This window comes from Xenopus laevis, chromosome 4S (genome assembly GCF_017654675.1).
Source record: "Xenopus laevis strain J_2021 chromosome 4S, Xenopus_laevis_v10.1, whole genome shotgun sequence".
Lineage (NCBI taxonomy): Eukaryota > Metazoa > Chordata > Amphibia > Anura > Pipidae > Xenopus > Xenopus laevis.
The window spans coordinates 21,411,340-21,426,329 of NC_054378.1; the positions used below are offsets into that span (position 1 = coordinate 21,411,340).

Below are 14,990 nucleotides of genomic sequence, written 5' to 3' on the forward strand. Positions count from 1 at the left end.
TCTAGTAAATTGGGTTGTTTCAGATACAGGAAAGACTCCCTCACCTCAGAATATTCTGAATTGGGCTACTTGTCCTGACACTTGCCCTGAAACCACAGAAATCCTTTTCTTATTGGTCCATTGTCCCTGCACTTCTCTGCTCTTTGTTCAATGTTTATTCCTTCCTTCATCCCTTACCTTCTCCTTTCTAGTCTTCCTAGTTGTCTTCTGCCTTTCTCTGAACTTCTCCAATCACCTTCTGATTTATTTCCTTCTACCCTTCCCTTTCTTTTACTTATTTAGCTTCTTCCCTTCATTATATTCCTCCTCACTTTCCTCTTCTTTTCTAGATTTCCATCTTCTCTCCATTCTACTAATCTATTCTCCCTTCACTTATTTGTCCCCCTCATTCTCTTGTACCCCTCTTCTGGACTTTCCCATCCTTTACCAAGTTTTTCTTCTGCTTTCCCATTCATTTGTAGTTTTCTTCTATATTGCCCATCCCTTTCTCTTCACCTCTATCATTCTCTCTAGCCCCATGAATTACACTTCTTCCTTCTATTCTCCTTCCGTTTCTTGTTTTATCTTCTTTTTCCCTTTATCTACGGCCCTCATTTATTCTCATTCGCTCTTCCGCTCTCACCTTCCCATAATCCTCTCCTATTCCTTCATTCTGACTTTTGGCATTTCTTGTTTGGCTTTTCCTTTGTACCCTTTAATTTATTCTCCCCTTTCTATGTTACAAAACTTTTCTTTCTTTCCTTCCATCATTTTGCCATTTATTTAAGTCCCCTGTATGTTGTCCTCTTCCTCTGCCAACTTCCTTCTCTCCATAGTCTTCTGCCAGTCTCTCCCCTCCATCTTCTCCTCTTATATTTCACTTCTGTCCTTTCATTCTCTTTTGCATTTTCCTTTTCTTTCCTTCTTGTTTCTCTCACACTGAACTTTTTGTTCCCCCCATTCTCTCTACTCTCTACACATTTCACAGGTGCAGGTACATTAGCAGTGTGTGAGTTGTGAGGATACTCTCTGTTGTAAATAAGTGCCATAAATCCGCTTCTCTGCCCATGTTAAATGAATTCACCCCAAAATAAGATTATTCATTCACCCCCCAACCCCCATTAAGATAATTTCAGTTAAGATAAATTAAGATTAAGTCAGTTTAATAGTGAGGAGAAACAGAGGTGGAGAGCTTAAGGCCTTGAACACATACCTTTGCGGTACCAGGTGCTGTACTGAAGGACCGTAGATTTGAATAAACGTGAAATTTATTGTATCAAAACATTTCAAACAGTTGCCCTTTTTGAAATGTTTTGACACAATAAATTTCACATTTATTCAAATCTACGGTGTGCTGCTGATAACTGCTTTGATAGTTTAGTGAGGGTGATGGAACTGGAGTTGTTCCTTTACTGATGTCCACATTCTGTTGGTTTATAAAGAAGCAGAGATTCTAAGCTGAGACTGGACAAACCAGATACCAAGGCCCCTCTCTGACATAGCTGCACTGGACAATCAGAGCGCCCTGTTTGGTACAATGAGTGATGCCCTGGCCTGGAGACTTACAGTGAGAGATCCGTTAATTCACAAGGACTTTCATCCATCCTACATGGAGGGGGCACAGCTCATGCCTTGCTTCATGGCTGAAATTTTAGCTTTTATCAATTGCTCCTTATTTTCAGCCACAGCTGAACCCCCCCCCCCCCCCTGCTGCAGAGTCTGGGAAACACAGAGCAGGAAAAACTTGAATTGCCAACAATCTATTCTAGAGAAAAAGCTGAACAAGATCCAACACAGGGAATGGGAAGAGGAGAGAGGACCAAGCGGAGCAGAAGTACAGGGAGAGCCAGGAGATACACAGGTACCCCGAACCCCAAGGATTATCTGTACCCTTACTGTGTACAGAACCAATATAGCACATCCTCCCATATGTATAAATACAAATATAGAGAGAAGGAATGCTCTGGGCACACAATAAGCTATACCCGAATACTGTACAGTTTGCCTGGAAGAAAGAAGACATTGCAGCGATGGCATAATGAGGAGCTGAAGATGAAGGAGGAAGAGAAAAGACAGGGTGAAATCAGAAAGGCCAAGAAGGAGGCAAAGGAGCAGAAAGACTGGCTGCAGAGGAGAAACAGAGAGAGAATCGCAGGTTAAATCATTTTAGACACGTACAGGAGAAGATTGACCAAAAGGAATATGAGAAATGTGCAGCCAATGAGCTGAAAGAAGCTGAGATTGCGGTAAATTAAATACAAGAGAAAGCGTCAGATAGGAGTTGGGTGATGGCAGAGTGAGAGAGAGGATTGTAAAGTTATTCTGATTAGGGGAATTGGTTGTAAGTGGGATAGAGAAGATTGTATAGATGGAGGTAATTAAGGTATGAGGATGCGGTAAATACACAGATATAAATGGCTGCTGGGTATATCCCTGATCCCCAAGTCTCTCCTCTCCGAGTGCAGGATTCCCACAGGAGGAGGGTGGACAATCACTACAAAGAAGTGGCGGAAACAGTCTTCCAGGCGGAGCAGCAGAAAACCCAACGAAGAGGAAGGCACAAGGCCCAGGTGGAGGTTTAAAACCCAGGGTCAGATCTGAATGTTAGCACTTTAGGGTTAGGGTTAGTCGCCTGACGACTAATTGCCTCTTCTTCGGGGTGACAATCTCCCCTAAGTGCCTCTTGCAGCAATGCACTCGCGGCGCTTAGATTTCCGAAGTCGTCCCAAAGTTTGCTCGTGAGGCAGCTTAGGGCGACTTCGGAAATCGAAGCACCACGAGTGCCATTGCGTTGGCGTTTTCTCATTATAGCAGGCGGAAGGCAGTTCGGGAAGATTGTAGCTCCGAAGAAGAGGCGATTAGTCGACAGGCGACTAAATCTCCCCGAATTTGCCGTGTGCCCCTGCCCTTATGGTAAGAGCACACCTGGAGATTTGGGGAGATTTCCTCACGAGGAAACTTTAGGTGACTTCGGAAATCGAAGCGCCACGAGTGCATTGCAGCAGGCGTTTTTCATTGAAGCAGGCGGAAGACTCGGGGAAGCAGTTTGGGTCGATTAGTCGACCCAAAGAAGAGGCGATTAGTCGCCGGGTGACCAAATCTCCCCGAATCTCCAGTTGTGCCCTTACCCTTAATCCTCAGGGCACTTATCCCTAACTACACAATTCGACTGTACCAGCCCGTCAAAAACTAGATTGTCAACTCTCACCTCAACCCTCGGCATCCACTGACAGGCTTCAAGTCTTTGTTCTGCCCTAATTATCACACGGCAACTCTGCAGATCACACCGTAACTGGGGACAGGTATATTGCACCGCTACAACCCGCAGCATTCATAAAGATTTAGATGCCAGAACTTACACAGCCCTCTCAGCAGGCGATGTGTAATAGACACTGCTTAAGATATTGCTGCAGGAAGGGTCTCTGGATGCTCCTCTGCTCAGCTCTATCCCTTATATTACACTGGGCAAGACAACTGAGTAGAGAAAGTCATGTTTGTTCTAACCCTGCTGTGTGTATAATGTATGAACCCAGGTTGCCGCATACAGAGTAGATATTGACAGAACACAAACAATACATTGATTTCATTGAAGGTTTTGTATACTTTTTTTTTTATAAAAAAAAAAATGGAAAGACAATAACATTATATTATTCTCCCTATATATTATTCTGCCCTATTTGACACGTACCCAGAGATGCACTCCCTCCAATCAGATACACAGACACACACACATATATACACAGACATATTCCCCGCATCTAGATACATAATAACCTCAGCCAGTAGGTAGCGACGCAGAGACAAGCAGGTGGGAGAAGAGGCAGGAGGTGAAGGCACAGGGCACAATCAGTTACAGGAGGCACAATGTGGCCCTAAAAGTCTTGTTGTGGCTTATTAGGGGTCTAAAGATTATCCAGGGGGTCCCAGTTTCACTAAGTGGCCATGACTTTTTCACTTCCACCAATTTATAAACACATTGCAGACCCTGTGAGTTCCCCCAAGTCTCCCCTCTCCTCCTACAGTGCACCCCTACCATGGCCCTCAAGTCTAAAGAAAATCCATAAAAAGCAAAAGGTTAATGGGAGAAGAGGTCTAATTTGGGTCCCAGGCCAGAAAGGTGGGCCCCTTGTTGGGGCTGGAGTACAGTACAATACTGAAACAAAATTAAAAAATGGATAATTAAGGAATAAGAAAATAAAGGCAAGCGGGGGGGGGGGGGGCAGGCGAAAGAGAAGGGTGTCACCATATAAAAGCTCAGGGGATAGACAATGAAAGCGAACCCTCTGCAAAGTAGTGTTGGTGGGTGGGGCAGTAAGGGGCGGGGTTATATAAAGGCAAGCTTACTGGCCAACCTTGAGCAGTTGTTGAACTACAGCTCTCAGCCCTCCCTGGTCATCGTAATTTTTTTTTTAAAGGGTAGATATTGGGTCAGTATCTCTCAGCCCCTTAGGGTGACAGCCACATAACAGCTAAGTGGACCTGACAGCATCCTATCATTCTTTGTGTGATTGGCTCCTAACATCCAATTGTTTCTACCACTCATTACTGATACAGTAACGGAACAGAGAGGGTCTAGGGGAAGGTGACATTTTAAAACTAGGAGACCCTTTTTATTCTAGATTTCAACCTGGACCCAATTCACCCTCAAGGGTGCTCCTTAGTAGTGAGTGTCCCTGAATTCTCCATGGTGAGGGCCCCAACATCTGGGTCTCATCTTGGTCCTGTCTACAGGGGGGGGGGCAAGGGCCAGGGAACACGACAACAAAGAGGAATGTCTCTACATCCTTATATATAATGATAGGAGGATGAGCTTCAACTATTTTGCTGCGTTTCATGCAGCCGCCAGCTGTGGCCCAGCTCCCCATTGGCCAGTTTCAGAATGTCAACCAACATGGGAAACAAATGTGCCGAGGACTTCGGATCGTATATCCTCCTGGCAGTCCAAGGTTTTCTAGCTTTGGGCAAAGTAGAACTAAGTTCTCTGTTTGCGCCCAGGTTTCTGCTCATGGACTGATGGCGGTGGACGTTGGCATTGTGGGCAAGCGCTGCTAATTGGGTACTAGCCTCCATTGCGTCCTGACTAACATGGGCTCTCTTTGGCTGATACTTCAACATGAAACTGTGGAAGACCTCAACCTGATCAGTGTGGCTAACAGAACTGAGGTGGGTCAGGTCCCCCAGAACTAAGGGGTCGGTGATGATTTTTTTCAGTTGTTGATATGCCCGGGAGTCCACTTTCAGCCAGCGGCGCTGCTTGGCCTCTGCCGAGGAAAGTCTCCTGTGGCCGCAGTTATGGAGCACGAGTCCGTTAGTCCATTGATGCTCATTCCTGATGTGGCGCAGGATGGACCTCCACTTCTCTTGGAGTAAGTCACAGTCCCCAGCACTGCACTTGCACACATGCCACAGGTGCTTAATAATGGCTGGCGTCCAAGTGGCGATATCCCGGCAGCTTCGTTTCTTACTGGCCGCGAGGAGTTTTCTCCGTATGGCTCTGCCGTAGTGCCACACGTCGTACTCATGGTAAACAGGGGAAAACTCCTCGGACATTAACCATCGTATCCCATCGTGCCGCTCCGTGGCCACCGTCTCCACTGTCAGTTTCTCTGCCAACACGTTGTTCAGACAAGTCTCAAAAGCGCGTTTTTTTATGGCGTCCAGTGACCATTTTTCTGTTCTCTTTACGACGCTGAAGTCAATGATTTTTTTGCTGGCCGTTTCCAATAAAGTGTAGGTGCAGTACTTGTTGCCCGGTCTGCTGAACTGCCCGTCGCCACTCAGGCAAACAGATCTGCTTGGTAAACTTGCTGCCACCACCCGGCGCTCATTCTGCCAATGGCTGTTGAGAACAGGAAAGAGAAAACGCTTCTCATACTGGTAGTAAGCGTATTGGGCGATGAACTGCAGCCCCATGAAGCGGAACAGTTCGTCCACTTGTTGGAAACGACTGCCGCTGAAAAAAACAGCGGCAGAGCACAAGATGTTTCCAGCGGGGGTACCTCCGTTTTTCGGCTGGCTGTCCCACAAATGCCCCACGTGGCCGACCTCGCATCGCCCCGAAACGGACAAAAAGGTCCCCTGCACGCTTTTGATGAGCTCTGCAATGGCACGGCCACAACTACAGTTCATTTTCAGCAGCAGTTCATCGAGGCACGACTCAAACACAATGTACTTGGATTCGTGAACGAGAACATCCGCCTGATCCGCCATCAATTCGTCCACATTTCCAGCAGAATCGTTGTCAGAATTAGCGCTGCTGTCGGATGTGACGCTTTCCAGCTCTTTGCTTCTCAGCAGGATGCAATGTGGGTTTTTATTGCTTCTGGATTTGCGCCTCGAAGGTGCTCCCTCTGAGATCATGGAATGACAAGGCACTGCATCCAGATTTTCTGTGTCCATTCGCTTGCGCTTTCCTGGTTTTGAAAAACTATTGTCACATTCAAGTCGATGTGTGTCTGTCCCTCTTTCGCCAGCGGCGGGCTCCATGCTTGTACTGGCATTTTTCATCCCAAAAAGGGGATCGGTCTTCGTTTTGACATTTTTCTTGCCCCAAAATGGGTCTGTGCGGGTGCCACGGTGTTTCACACAATGGTAGATGTCGGTGCGGGTGCTGATATCTTTCATAACAACAGTCTCAGTATTGGTGCCAACATCCACGTATTTATCCTGGTTGGAATTTAAATTGGGTTTTACGTTCGTTATTGGATTTTGGGGATTAATACTTGGCTTTTTCTCTTTGTTCGGAGGTCGGTCTTTGAATATTGTCGGAATTGCGTCTGGTCTGAGGCTCATCCTTTTCCCGGTGCTGATGTAACATTGTGGAGTAAAGTGTTCCGAACACAAGCGATACAGGTCCGAATGCTTCTTCTTCTCCTCTAGAATCCGATTAGCGAGTGTGTCTATGTTCCCAAAATTCTGGTCAATGCTCAGGAGCCAGTTCTTGATTCTGTCCAAGTTAAAAGGGAACGTGTGCATAACCACCCCTGTGTTTTTGGTTACCTTCTTGGAACATGAGTGGGGACAGTGTATGACAATACACTTCGGCATGGTGCTGGTACGTGCTGGCACGTTCCCTAAGATTAGATAAAAATAAAGACAAAGGTGTAACTACAATATCCCAATTTGCATACTTTACTTATCCTTTAATACAGAGCCAGCACAACCCTGAAAGTGATAGTGTTCCCCCTACTGTAAATAATGATATTAGAAGTCACTAAGGGGTTCTGTGACCATATAAAGGCACAAGGCTGCAGGCTGAGTTATACAGGGAAATCTGAGTATCACTCGTATTATAAGTAATAACCTACCCCCTTCTGTAAATGATAAGGATATTAGAAGTCACTGAGGGGTTTTTCTGTGACCATATAAAGACACAAGGCTGCAGGCTGAGTTATACAGGGAACTCTGAGTATCACTCATGTATTATAAGTAATAATCTACCCCCTACTGTAAATCATAAGGGTATTAGAAGTCACTGAGGGGTTTTTCTGTGACCATATAAAGACACAAGGCTGCAGGCTGAGTTATACAGGGAACTCTGAGTATCACTCATGTATTATAAGTAATAATCTACCCCCTACTGTAAATCATAAGGGTATTAGAAGTCACTGAGGGGTTTTTCTGTGACCATATAAAGACACAAGGCTGCAGGCTGAGTTATACAGGGAACTCTGAGTATCACTCATGTATTATAAGGGATAATGTACCCCTACTGTACATGATAAGGATCTTAGAAGTCACTGAGGGGTTCTGTGACCATATAAAGGCACAAGCCTGCAGGCTGAGTTTTACAGGGAACTCTGAGTATTGCTCATGTATAAGGAATAATGTACCCCCTACTGTATATGATAAGGATATTAGAAGTCACTGAGGAGTTCTGTGACCATATAAAGGCACAAGGCTGTCGGCTGAGTTATACAGGGGATACAGTGCATATTTTGGGGAAGCAGCAGAAAAGAATTCAGGACAAACGGACCCCCGTCCTGTGTGCAATGGACTTTCCCTATGAGAAGGAAGTGGCAGGTAGAGGGAGCAGCACTAGATACAGACAGTGCAAAACCCCAGCCAGATCAAAGACCCTTCCGGTCGGTGCTACTGACCTGCTCTATCTCTCTCTCTCTCTCTCTCTCCCCGAAAGCACCCGATACCGCCCAGACCATCAGCATAGATACACCCGGACGTACTCCAACCCGGAAGCGCTTCTTAGAAGAGCAGCTACACCGCCATCTTGTGGGCACACGCGGAACAGCGGTGGAGTGACGTCGCGCTTCCGGGCACCAGTCATTAGTTCTTTCTCTGTACGGCCCCGCCTCCCGGGCACATGCGAAATTGCACCCCAGTCCCGCAGCGAGTCAGGTTGATTGTAAGGGAACGCTGAGTATTTTCCGGGTGTTCTATACCCGGAGTTCCATGGGTCAGAGGCCGCCAAACGCATACCATTAATAGTCCGCACTGGGCTAAATCAGGAGGCATTAACCCCGACCCCCAGAATTTTAGAGCCCCATACAGGCCTGGTAGATTTTTCTTATTAGGCTGCTGGGGGGAAGGGAGGGGGTGATATCACGCCAACTTGCAGTACAGCAGTAAAGAGTGATTGAAGTTTATCAGAGCACAAGTCACATGACTGGGGGCAGCTGGGAAACTGACAATATGTCTAGCCCCATGTCAGAATTCAAAATTAAATATAAAAAAATATATTTGATCTTTTGAGAAATGGATTTCAGGGCAAATGCATTTGCATTTTGAAAAACAAACAAACATTTTTTCCATAGAAACTGTCCCTTTTTAAGTTTAGAATCAAGTTTTTATGCCCAAACTTAGTAGTTTCTTAAGAATGTGCTTTTGCGCACTGATAAATATGCTGCATACTATTCAAGTATCATCACATTTCCTTATATTTATATGCAGAAAATAGACAGGGGAGAAGGAACAATTAACACATCATTATTTTAAACTGCTTCCACTTTACAGAGAATGTGACAAGTGAGGAAGAGTAGTAGTGAAGGACATTCATATAATTAGATCCGTCAGGTTTGTCTGTTTTTAAATCAAATTAAATGGATTATCAGCAGCATTTATACAGTTAAGATGGCCATAGACGCAAAGATCCGATCGTACGAATCACAGTACGATCGGACTTTCCCATCTTCCGACCTGCCACTAACCATTCCGATCAAATAAAGTAGAAATGAAAACAGATCAGCCAATATACTACATCTGACAGCAATCGTACGATAGTTCTGTCTGACAAAAGCTAGTGACAGTCTCCCTCTGAAAATCGTATGATCGGCAATACAAGCAGAGATATTATCTGCAGCCAACAGAAATCTTTTAACCTGTCCGATTGACCAAATGACCGATCTCCGCCGGACGAAAAATGTCTGCACTCTCCACACACGGTCCGAAAATCATACAAATCTTTGTAAGTTTTAATTATAAAAGTAGCCCTCTCTGTGAAAAATGGCCAACATGAATTATGGGTAATTTTAAATATAAAAAAGTTGTATTTAAGTGTTACTGTCCCTTTAAGATAATTTGGGCACCAGCTGTTTGACTAATTGGCATATCTGTAAGCCTTAAACATTAAAGTAACAGTAACGCCAAAAATTAAAAATGTTTTAAATTAAAAATATAATGTAGTGTTACCCTGCACTGGCACAACTGTTGTGTTTGCTTCAAAAACGCTACTATAGTTTATATAAACAAGCTGTTGTGTAGCCATGGGGCAGCCATTCAAGATGGAAAACGGAGAAAAGGCACAGGATACACATCAGATCATAGATTAGCTATGTAGTTTACAATGGGATTCTATAGAGCTTATCTGTTATCTACTGTGTATCCTGTGCTTGAATGGCTGCCCCCATGGCTACACAGCAGCTTGTTTATATCAACTACAGTAGAGTTTCTGAAGCAAACACACCAGTTGTACTAGTGCAGGTCAACACTGCATTATATTGTCATTTCTTTAAAACACTTGTATTTTTTGATGTTACTGTTCCTTTAAGTGTTCCTTAAGTTTTTTTTGGCTACTTTGACCATCAAATTGGCTACTTCGACCTTTGACTTCGACTTTGAATCGAACGATTCGAACTAAAAATCGTTTGACTATTCGATAATCGAAGTACTGTCTCTTTAAAAAAAACTTCGACTACCTACTAAAAACCTACCGAGCACCAATGTTAGCCTATTGGGAAGGTCCCCCTAAGCTTTCTAAGCTTTTTTTGATCGAAGGAAAATCCTTCGATTGATGCATTAAAATCCTTTGAATCGTTCGATTCGAAGGATTTAATCGTTCGATCAAACAATTTTTTCGAACGAAATGCGGTAAATCCTTCGACTTCGATATTCGAAGTCGAAGGATTTTACTTCGAAGTTCGAATATCGAGGGTTAATTAACCCTCGATATTCGACCAATAGTAAATGTGCCCCATAGAGTTGTCTACTCTTTCCCATGTATTGTTCAGCTAAAACTGTTGGCTGGATGAATATGAGGGAATATGTAGTACATCCTTGTTTTCTACTACTTTGGGGAGCTTACAGGAACAAGCTATTAATATTTGGGGTTTTTTCTCGCAGATTGAAATGGAATTTTGTGGGGGTGGAACACTCTCCGAACTGATTGACAACCCATTAAATAGAGGTCTTCCCGAACCTTTCATTGCTTATATATGTCGGAAAGTCTTAAAGGTATGTCAAGCTCAACTTATTCATGCATGTTCTAAGTATTTGTTTATATTTTGTGTTAAAGAACATTGACAAATTGCTGTTTTTTGCTTTTTCTTTCTTACAGGGTCTGTCACACCTCCACAAAAACAAGATAATGCACCAAGACATCAAGGCCCTTAATATTGCCATAACCGAAGACACCGGTATACATTTAAGTAAGAAAAATATATCTAAAATATGATAATCATAGAAGATCATTTTTTTTATTAATCCACTGTAGATAGGTTTGTCACCTGGCAGTATTTTAAACACCTTGCTTATTATTCTTGATATCAATGATATTAATAACATAGATAAACATTCCAATGGCATGCCAAAAATTGTGTCAATTCTGGCTTCAAAGGGTGTTTTTATATTTATAGAATTCTAGTTTAGTATACAGCAATACCTTTCCTAAGACGGCTGTATAGGATACCATTGTAAAAACTGTTACTACAAAACTTTAACCAAAACTATGGCACCCTTTGATCATGTCAAGCCATGGCCAGGCCAAATTCTAGCTATGGTAGTGTTTAAAATGTACATGCCTATAAGAAACTTTTAATTTCTATCAAATATATATATATATATATATAAATATGTACAGCTCTTGCAAAACAACAGCTGAATGACAACACCTAATTATTTTATCCATTGTTTTCTGTTTTTCACTTTGAGATCAGTCTAATTACTTTATCATTTAACTTTTTTATTAAATTTTTGTTGATTTTCAGTTGATTTTGGGCTTGCACGAAAAGTGAAAAGATTCCAGCGTTGTAAAGAGCTACGGGGAACACCACACTACATAGCACCGGAAGTGTGGACATGCAGCTCACATGATTTCAAGGTAAGACGTTACCTTAAGCAAGTATTTTTGAATGCTTTACACCTTTCTGATTAAATAACATTAGTGTTTTGACCACCACTGTCCCCATAGGCCTAAGAATAAATAAAACACACACAATTCTATCAGCTGTCAGTATTATGTATGCATGTGTGTGTATATATATATATATATGAGCACAACTTTCCCTTGTTTGTTATAGTTTATACAGGAGCAGTGACCAGCTCCATGTTGTAGCTCCCACCCTTCCCAGCTATAGTCAGGTGATCCCACTGGTGTCTAATAAAAGGGCAGCCAAGTATGGAGGTTTACTTTGAAAGCAGCAAGTTAAGTTGCAGGTAAAACCAAGTCCCTTTGTAAAATGTATAATGAAGCAACAGAATTCTTAATGAATCAGATAAAATTGAGCATAGGACTGGCCAGATATGGGATGACTTTGACGTAGTTGGCCAGCTTAAATATATTGCAATATATGGACAAACAATCCCTGTTTTGTTTAAAGGGTAAGGCATTTTTTAGTAGCAGTATGCACAAAATGTCGCTGTCTTAAATATATTGATAATGGGTTGAGTGCAGAGGACTCTTGTATTTGACTATATATATATATATATATATATATATATATATATATATATATATATATATATAGATAGATAGATAGATAGATAGAGATATATATATAAATATATATATATATATTCTGTTTTATTATATACGCAATATATGAATAGCAGTTGAAGGTAAAAAGAGATATTTATATGGTTTTCTTACATCAAACCATTTCTTCTATAATAATATGTAACTGAAAAGTACAATAATTGAAATAATTGTCTTTCTTTTAATTTTCAGTGCGACATATGGGCTTTGGGCATTACAGACATTCAGATGGCAGAAGCAAGATGCCGTGAGTATTTTTAAGTATTTTTTTGTGTTGTATTACACTTGTTTGGGGCTTTCGCCAAACACATATAGATATTAGTTGTAATGTTGTACATAAGCCTAGCTCTCCCCAACTCCGAGGGAAGTAAGAATGCAACATGAAGTTTAGGAACAGATTAGTGCTATTAACTATGATTAATAATGAAATAAAGATATAACAGTTTGCTAGCTCTGTAGCATTTAGTTGGAACCCTGGGAATTATTTCTTAACAATGAATAAAGGGACCCAGATTGAAAATTACTGGTGTATGATTCATCAGATTGTAAGGTTTGCTTGGCAGGCAGTAAAGATTTTCAAAACAACAACCTAGACTTTTTTGGAACATCTGGAATCTGACATGTATTTATTTATACCCATTAGCACTGGTCCATTTACAGCCAGAAGAAGTTGGAGAAGAAATCATTTTTTTGCGATCCTCCAACTCTTAAGTCAACCATACAGATGGTAAGCTAACCACATCCCATTTTACTTTAGTCACAATCTGAAGAGGTGATCCTGACCCCATTTCAACCATGGGGAGGCTCTGCCCTGCTTTTCCCATTCACCTTTTTAGCACCAGAGGGGGTCCAGGATGGTTCTCTTCCCTAGTACAGAGAGTGCACTAGAAGAACCTAATTTCCAGTTTGAAAACCAGCCATTCTGCTCTTAAAGTTATCAGGAGCATCTTACATTATCTCTAAATCAATACCCTTTTATTTTCTTTCCAGGTCTACAGCGTTTAACTCATTTATTGAGGTCTGTCTAACCAAGAATCCCAAAGACAGACCAACGGCTGCGTTTCTGCTCCAAAATCATCCTTTCATAGCAGATATACAGGATGAAATGCAAGTGATAGCAGAATTGAAAGACTTAGTCAGAAGACAAGGTAAGGGACTAGTATAGAAATGAGGATTATTATCAATTCAGGCATTATCAAACATAGATAAATACGATCCTACATTTTATTTTACTTATTTATTTTATTTGCAGAAGAAAGAGCTAGAATAGAATCCATTGAGAAAATATCTGAGATGCCAGATAAGAATACAAGATCCAATGATGTAGATCTAGCCTCAAAACCAGCAGAAGACATTCCTAGTGCTGCTGTAGAAGAAGTGCCCAGTGACGTTGTTGTGTCACTGGACACAAAAATAGAAGAAACTGCAGAGAATGCTGAAGATGAAGAGCTAGCCTCAAAACCAGCAGAAGACATTCCTAATACTGCTGTAGAAGAAGTAAACAGTGACGTTGTTGTGTCACTGGACACAAAAATAGAAAAAACAGCAGAGAATGCTGAAGAAACTGCTTCAGAGATTCAGGTGGATGAACCAGCCAGTGAAGTTGTGGAGGCAATTTTACCACAAGATGTCGGCTCAACCGACATTGAGGAGAAACAGGACACCATATATCATATTAACATAGGTGAATCTGAGAAGGATATTGAAGGCTCAACTACACCTATGGAGGACCACTTCAGTCCAGTGAAGGAGCCCCAGAACTGTCAGTTCCTCAGGAGTTGTCTCCACAAGAGGAAGTCGGCTCAACCGACACTGAAGAGGAACAGACCACTGTTTGCCATATTGACATGGGTGATTCTGAGGAGGCTCCACATAGTTGCTGGCACTCTATTATTATACAAGGACATGAGGCTTTTTGTAAAATGTTTTTCTACATTGGGAAGTATGGAAAAGAGTAGGAAGGAGGCACATTTCATTAGATATAGACATAAAAGTTGAACTATGTGTATTTTTTCAACGTATGATGTTACTATGTTTGTAAAATTCAGTTTGTATAATATGTAAATAAACATAATGTTACAATTAATAATAATGAATGCAGTCTATTTTTTCTATTTCATATTTTGTTTAAAGAGGAGGGGTAGATTTATGCACAAATAATCAATGGTTTATTACACTGATATGGGTGAGTGCAGCTCTCACTATTCCAAAGTCTACCGAATGATCCCCATAGGCTCTAGTAAACAAGCAAGTTAAATCTCTTAAAAGGGCAGTGTGTGGTCAAAAAAAATTTCTGCGCTACTTGCTCCAACTTTTTTGTCCCTCTTCTTATTTCCAAAATGTTGGGAGGTATGGTTCCAGCTCTGCTCTATGGGATCCTAGGGCAATTCTTATCAGATATCAAAAACTATAGGAACCCGCTGGGCAGGACTATTTCCTTGAGTTTGAATCCACATGAGAGATTCTTTTACCCCCTTTCCCCCATGGATTATGGCCAGAAGGCGGGGCAGTAATCTGGAGCACCTGTCGCCCCTCTGTGAGTTTATCATCTCTCACATACACACACGTTGGTGTCAGGGAAAAACTGCCTTATTGGACAAGGCTAGAAATACTGTATTTTGTATACTAAACATAAACATGAACTTGTGGCACCACAAGCCTAATCAAACAAATGATTTATGCTTTCAAAGTTGGCAACAGGGGGCTGTCATCTTGTAACTTTATTATACATCTTTGCAAGACCAAGACTGTGCACATGCTCAGTGTGGTCTGGGCTACTTAGCGATCATCATAAATTATCAAAACA

At 42.0% G+C, this 14,990-nt stretch overlaps 2 protein-coding genes across 2 annotated transcripts; one reads left to right on the plus strand and one right to left on the minus strand.

Annotated features, from left to right (window-relative positions):
• Nucleotides 1-4,054: 4,054 nt before the first annotated feature.
• LOC108715301 lies at nucleotides 4,055-8,234 on the minus strand. The gene is made up of 2 exons (XM_018260345.2): nucleotides 8,079-8,234; nucleotides 4,055-7,052 (listed from the first exon to the last, which is right to left on the minus strand). The coding sequence occupies exon 2, from the start codon at nucleotides 7,024-7,026 to the stop codon at nucleotides 4,792-4,794; it is 2,235 nt and encodes a 744-aa protein (XP_018115834.1). The 5' UTR covers nucleotides 7,027-7,052; nucleotides 8,079-8,234; the 3' UTR covers nucleotides 4,055-4,791.
• Nucleotides 8,235-10,475: 2,241 nt separating this feature from the next.
• LOC121403724 (traf2 and NCK-interacting protein kinase-like) lies at nucleotides 10,476-14,192 on the plus strand. Its single transcript, XM_041591525.1, has 6 exons — nucleotides 10,476-10,665; nucleotides 10,769-10,859; nucleotides 11,418-11,530; nucleotides 12,377-12,431; nucleotides 12,828-12,911; nucleotides 13,175-14,192. Exons 1-5 carry the CDS (start codon nucleotides 10,561-10,563, stop codon nucleotides 12,893-12,895), a joined length of 432 nt encoding a protein of 143 aa, XP_041447459.1. The 5' UTR covers nucleotides 10,476-10,560; the 3' UTR covers nucleotides 12,896-12,911; nucleotides 13,175-14,192.
• Nucleotides 14,193-14,990: the final 798 nt, after the last annotated feature.

What these genes read in the sequence shown, in the direction of transcription:
- LOC108715301 (XM_018260345.2), bottom strand. Translation starts at nt 7,026, where the DNA reads ATGCCGAAGTGTATTGTCATACACTGTCCCCACTCATGTTCCAAGAAG.
- LOC121403724 (XM_041591525.1), top strand. Translation starts at nt 10,561, where the DNA reads ATGGAATTTTGTGGGGGTGGAACACTCTCCGAACTGATTGACAACCCA. An exon ending in GCAGCTCACATGATTTCAAG is followed by an intron (nt 11,531 to 12,376) that starts GTAAGACGTTAC and finishes TTTAATTTTCAG; the next exon opens with TGCGACATATGGGCTTTGGG. An exon ending in GATGGCAGAAGCAAGATGCC is followed by an intron (nt 12,432 to 12,827) that starts GTGAGTATTTTT and finishes TATACCCATTAG; the next exon opens with CACTGGTCCATTTACAGCCA.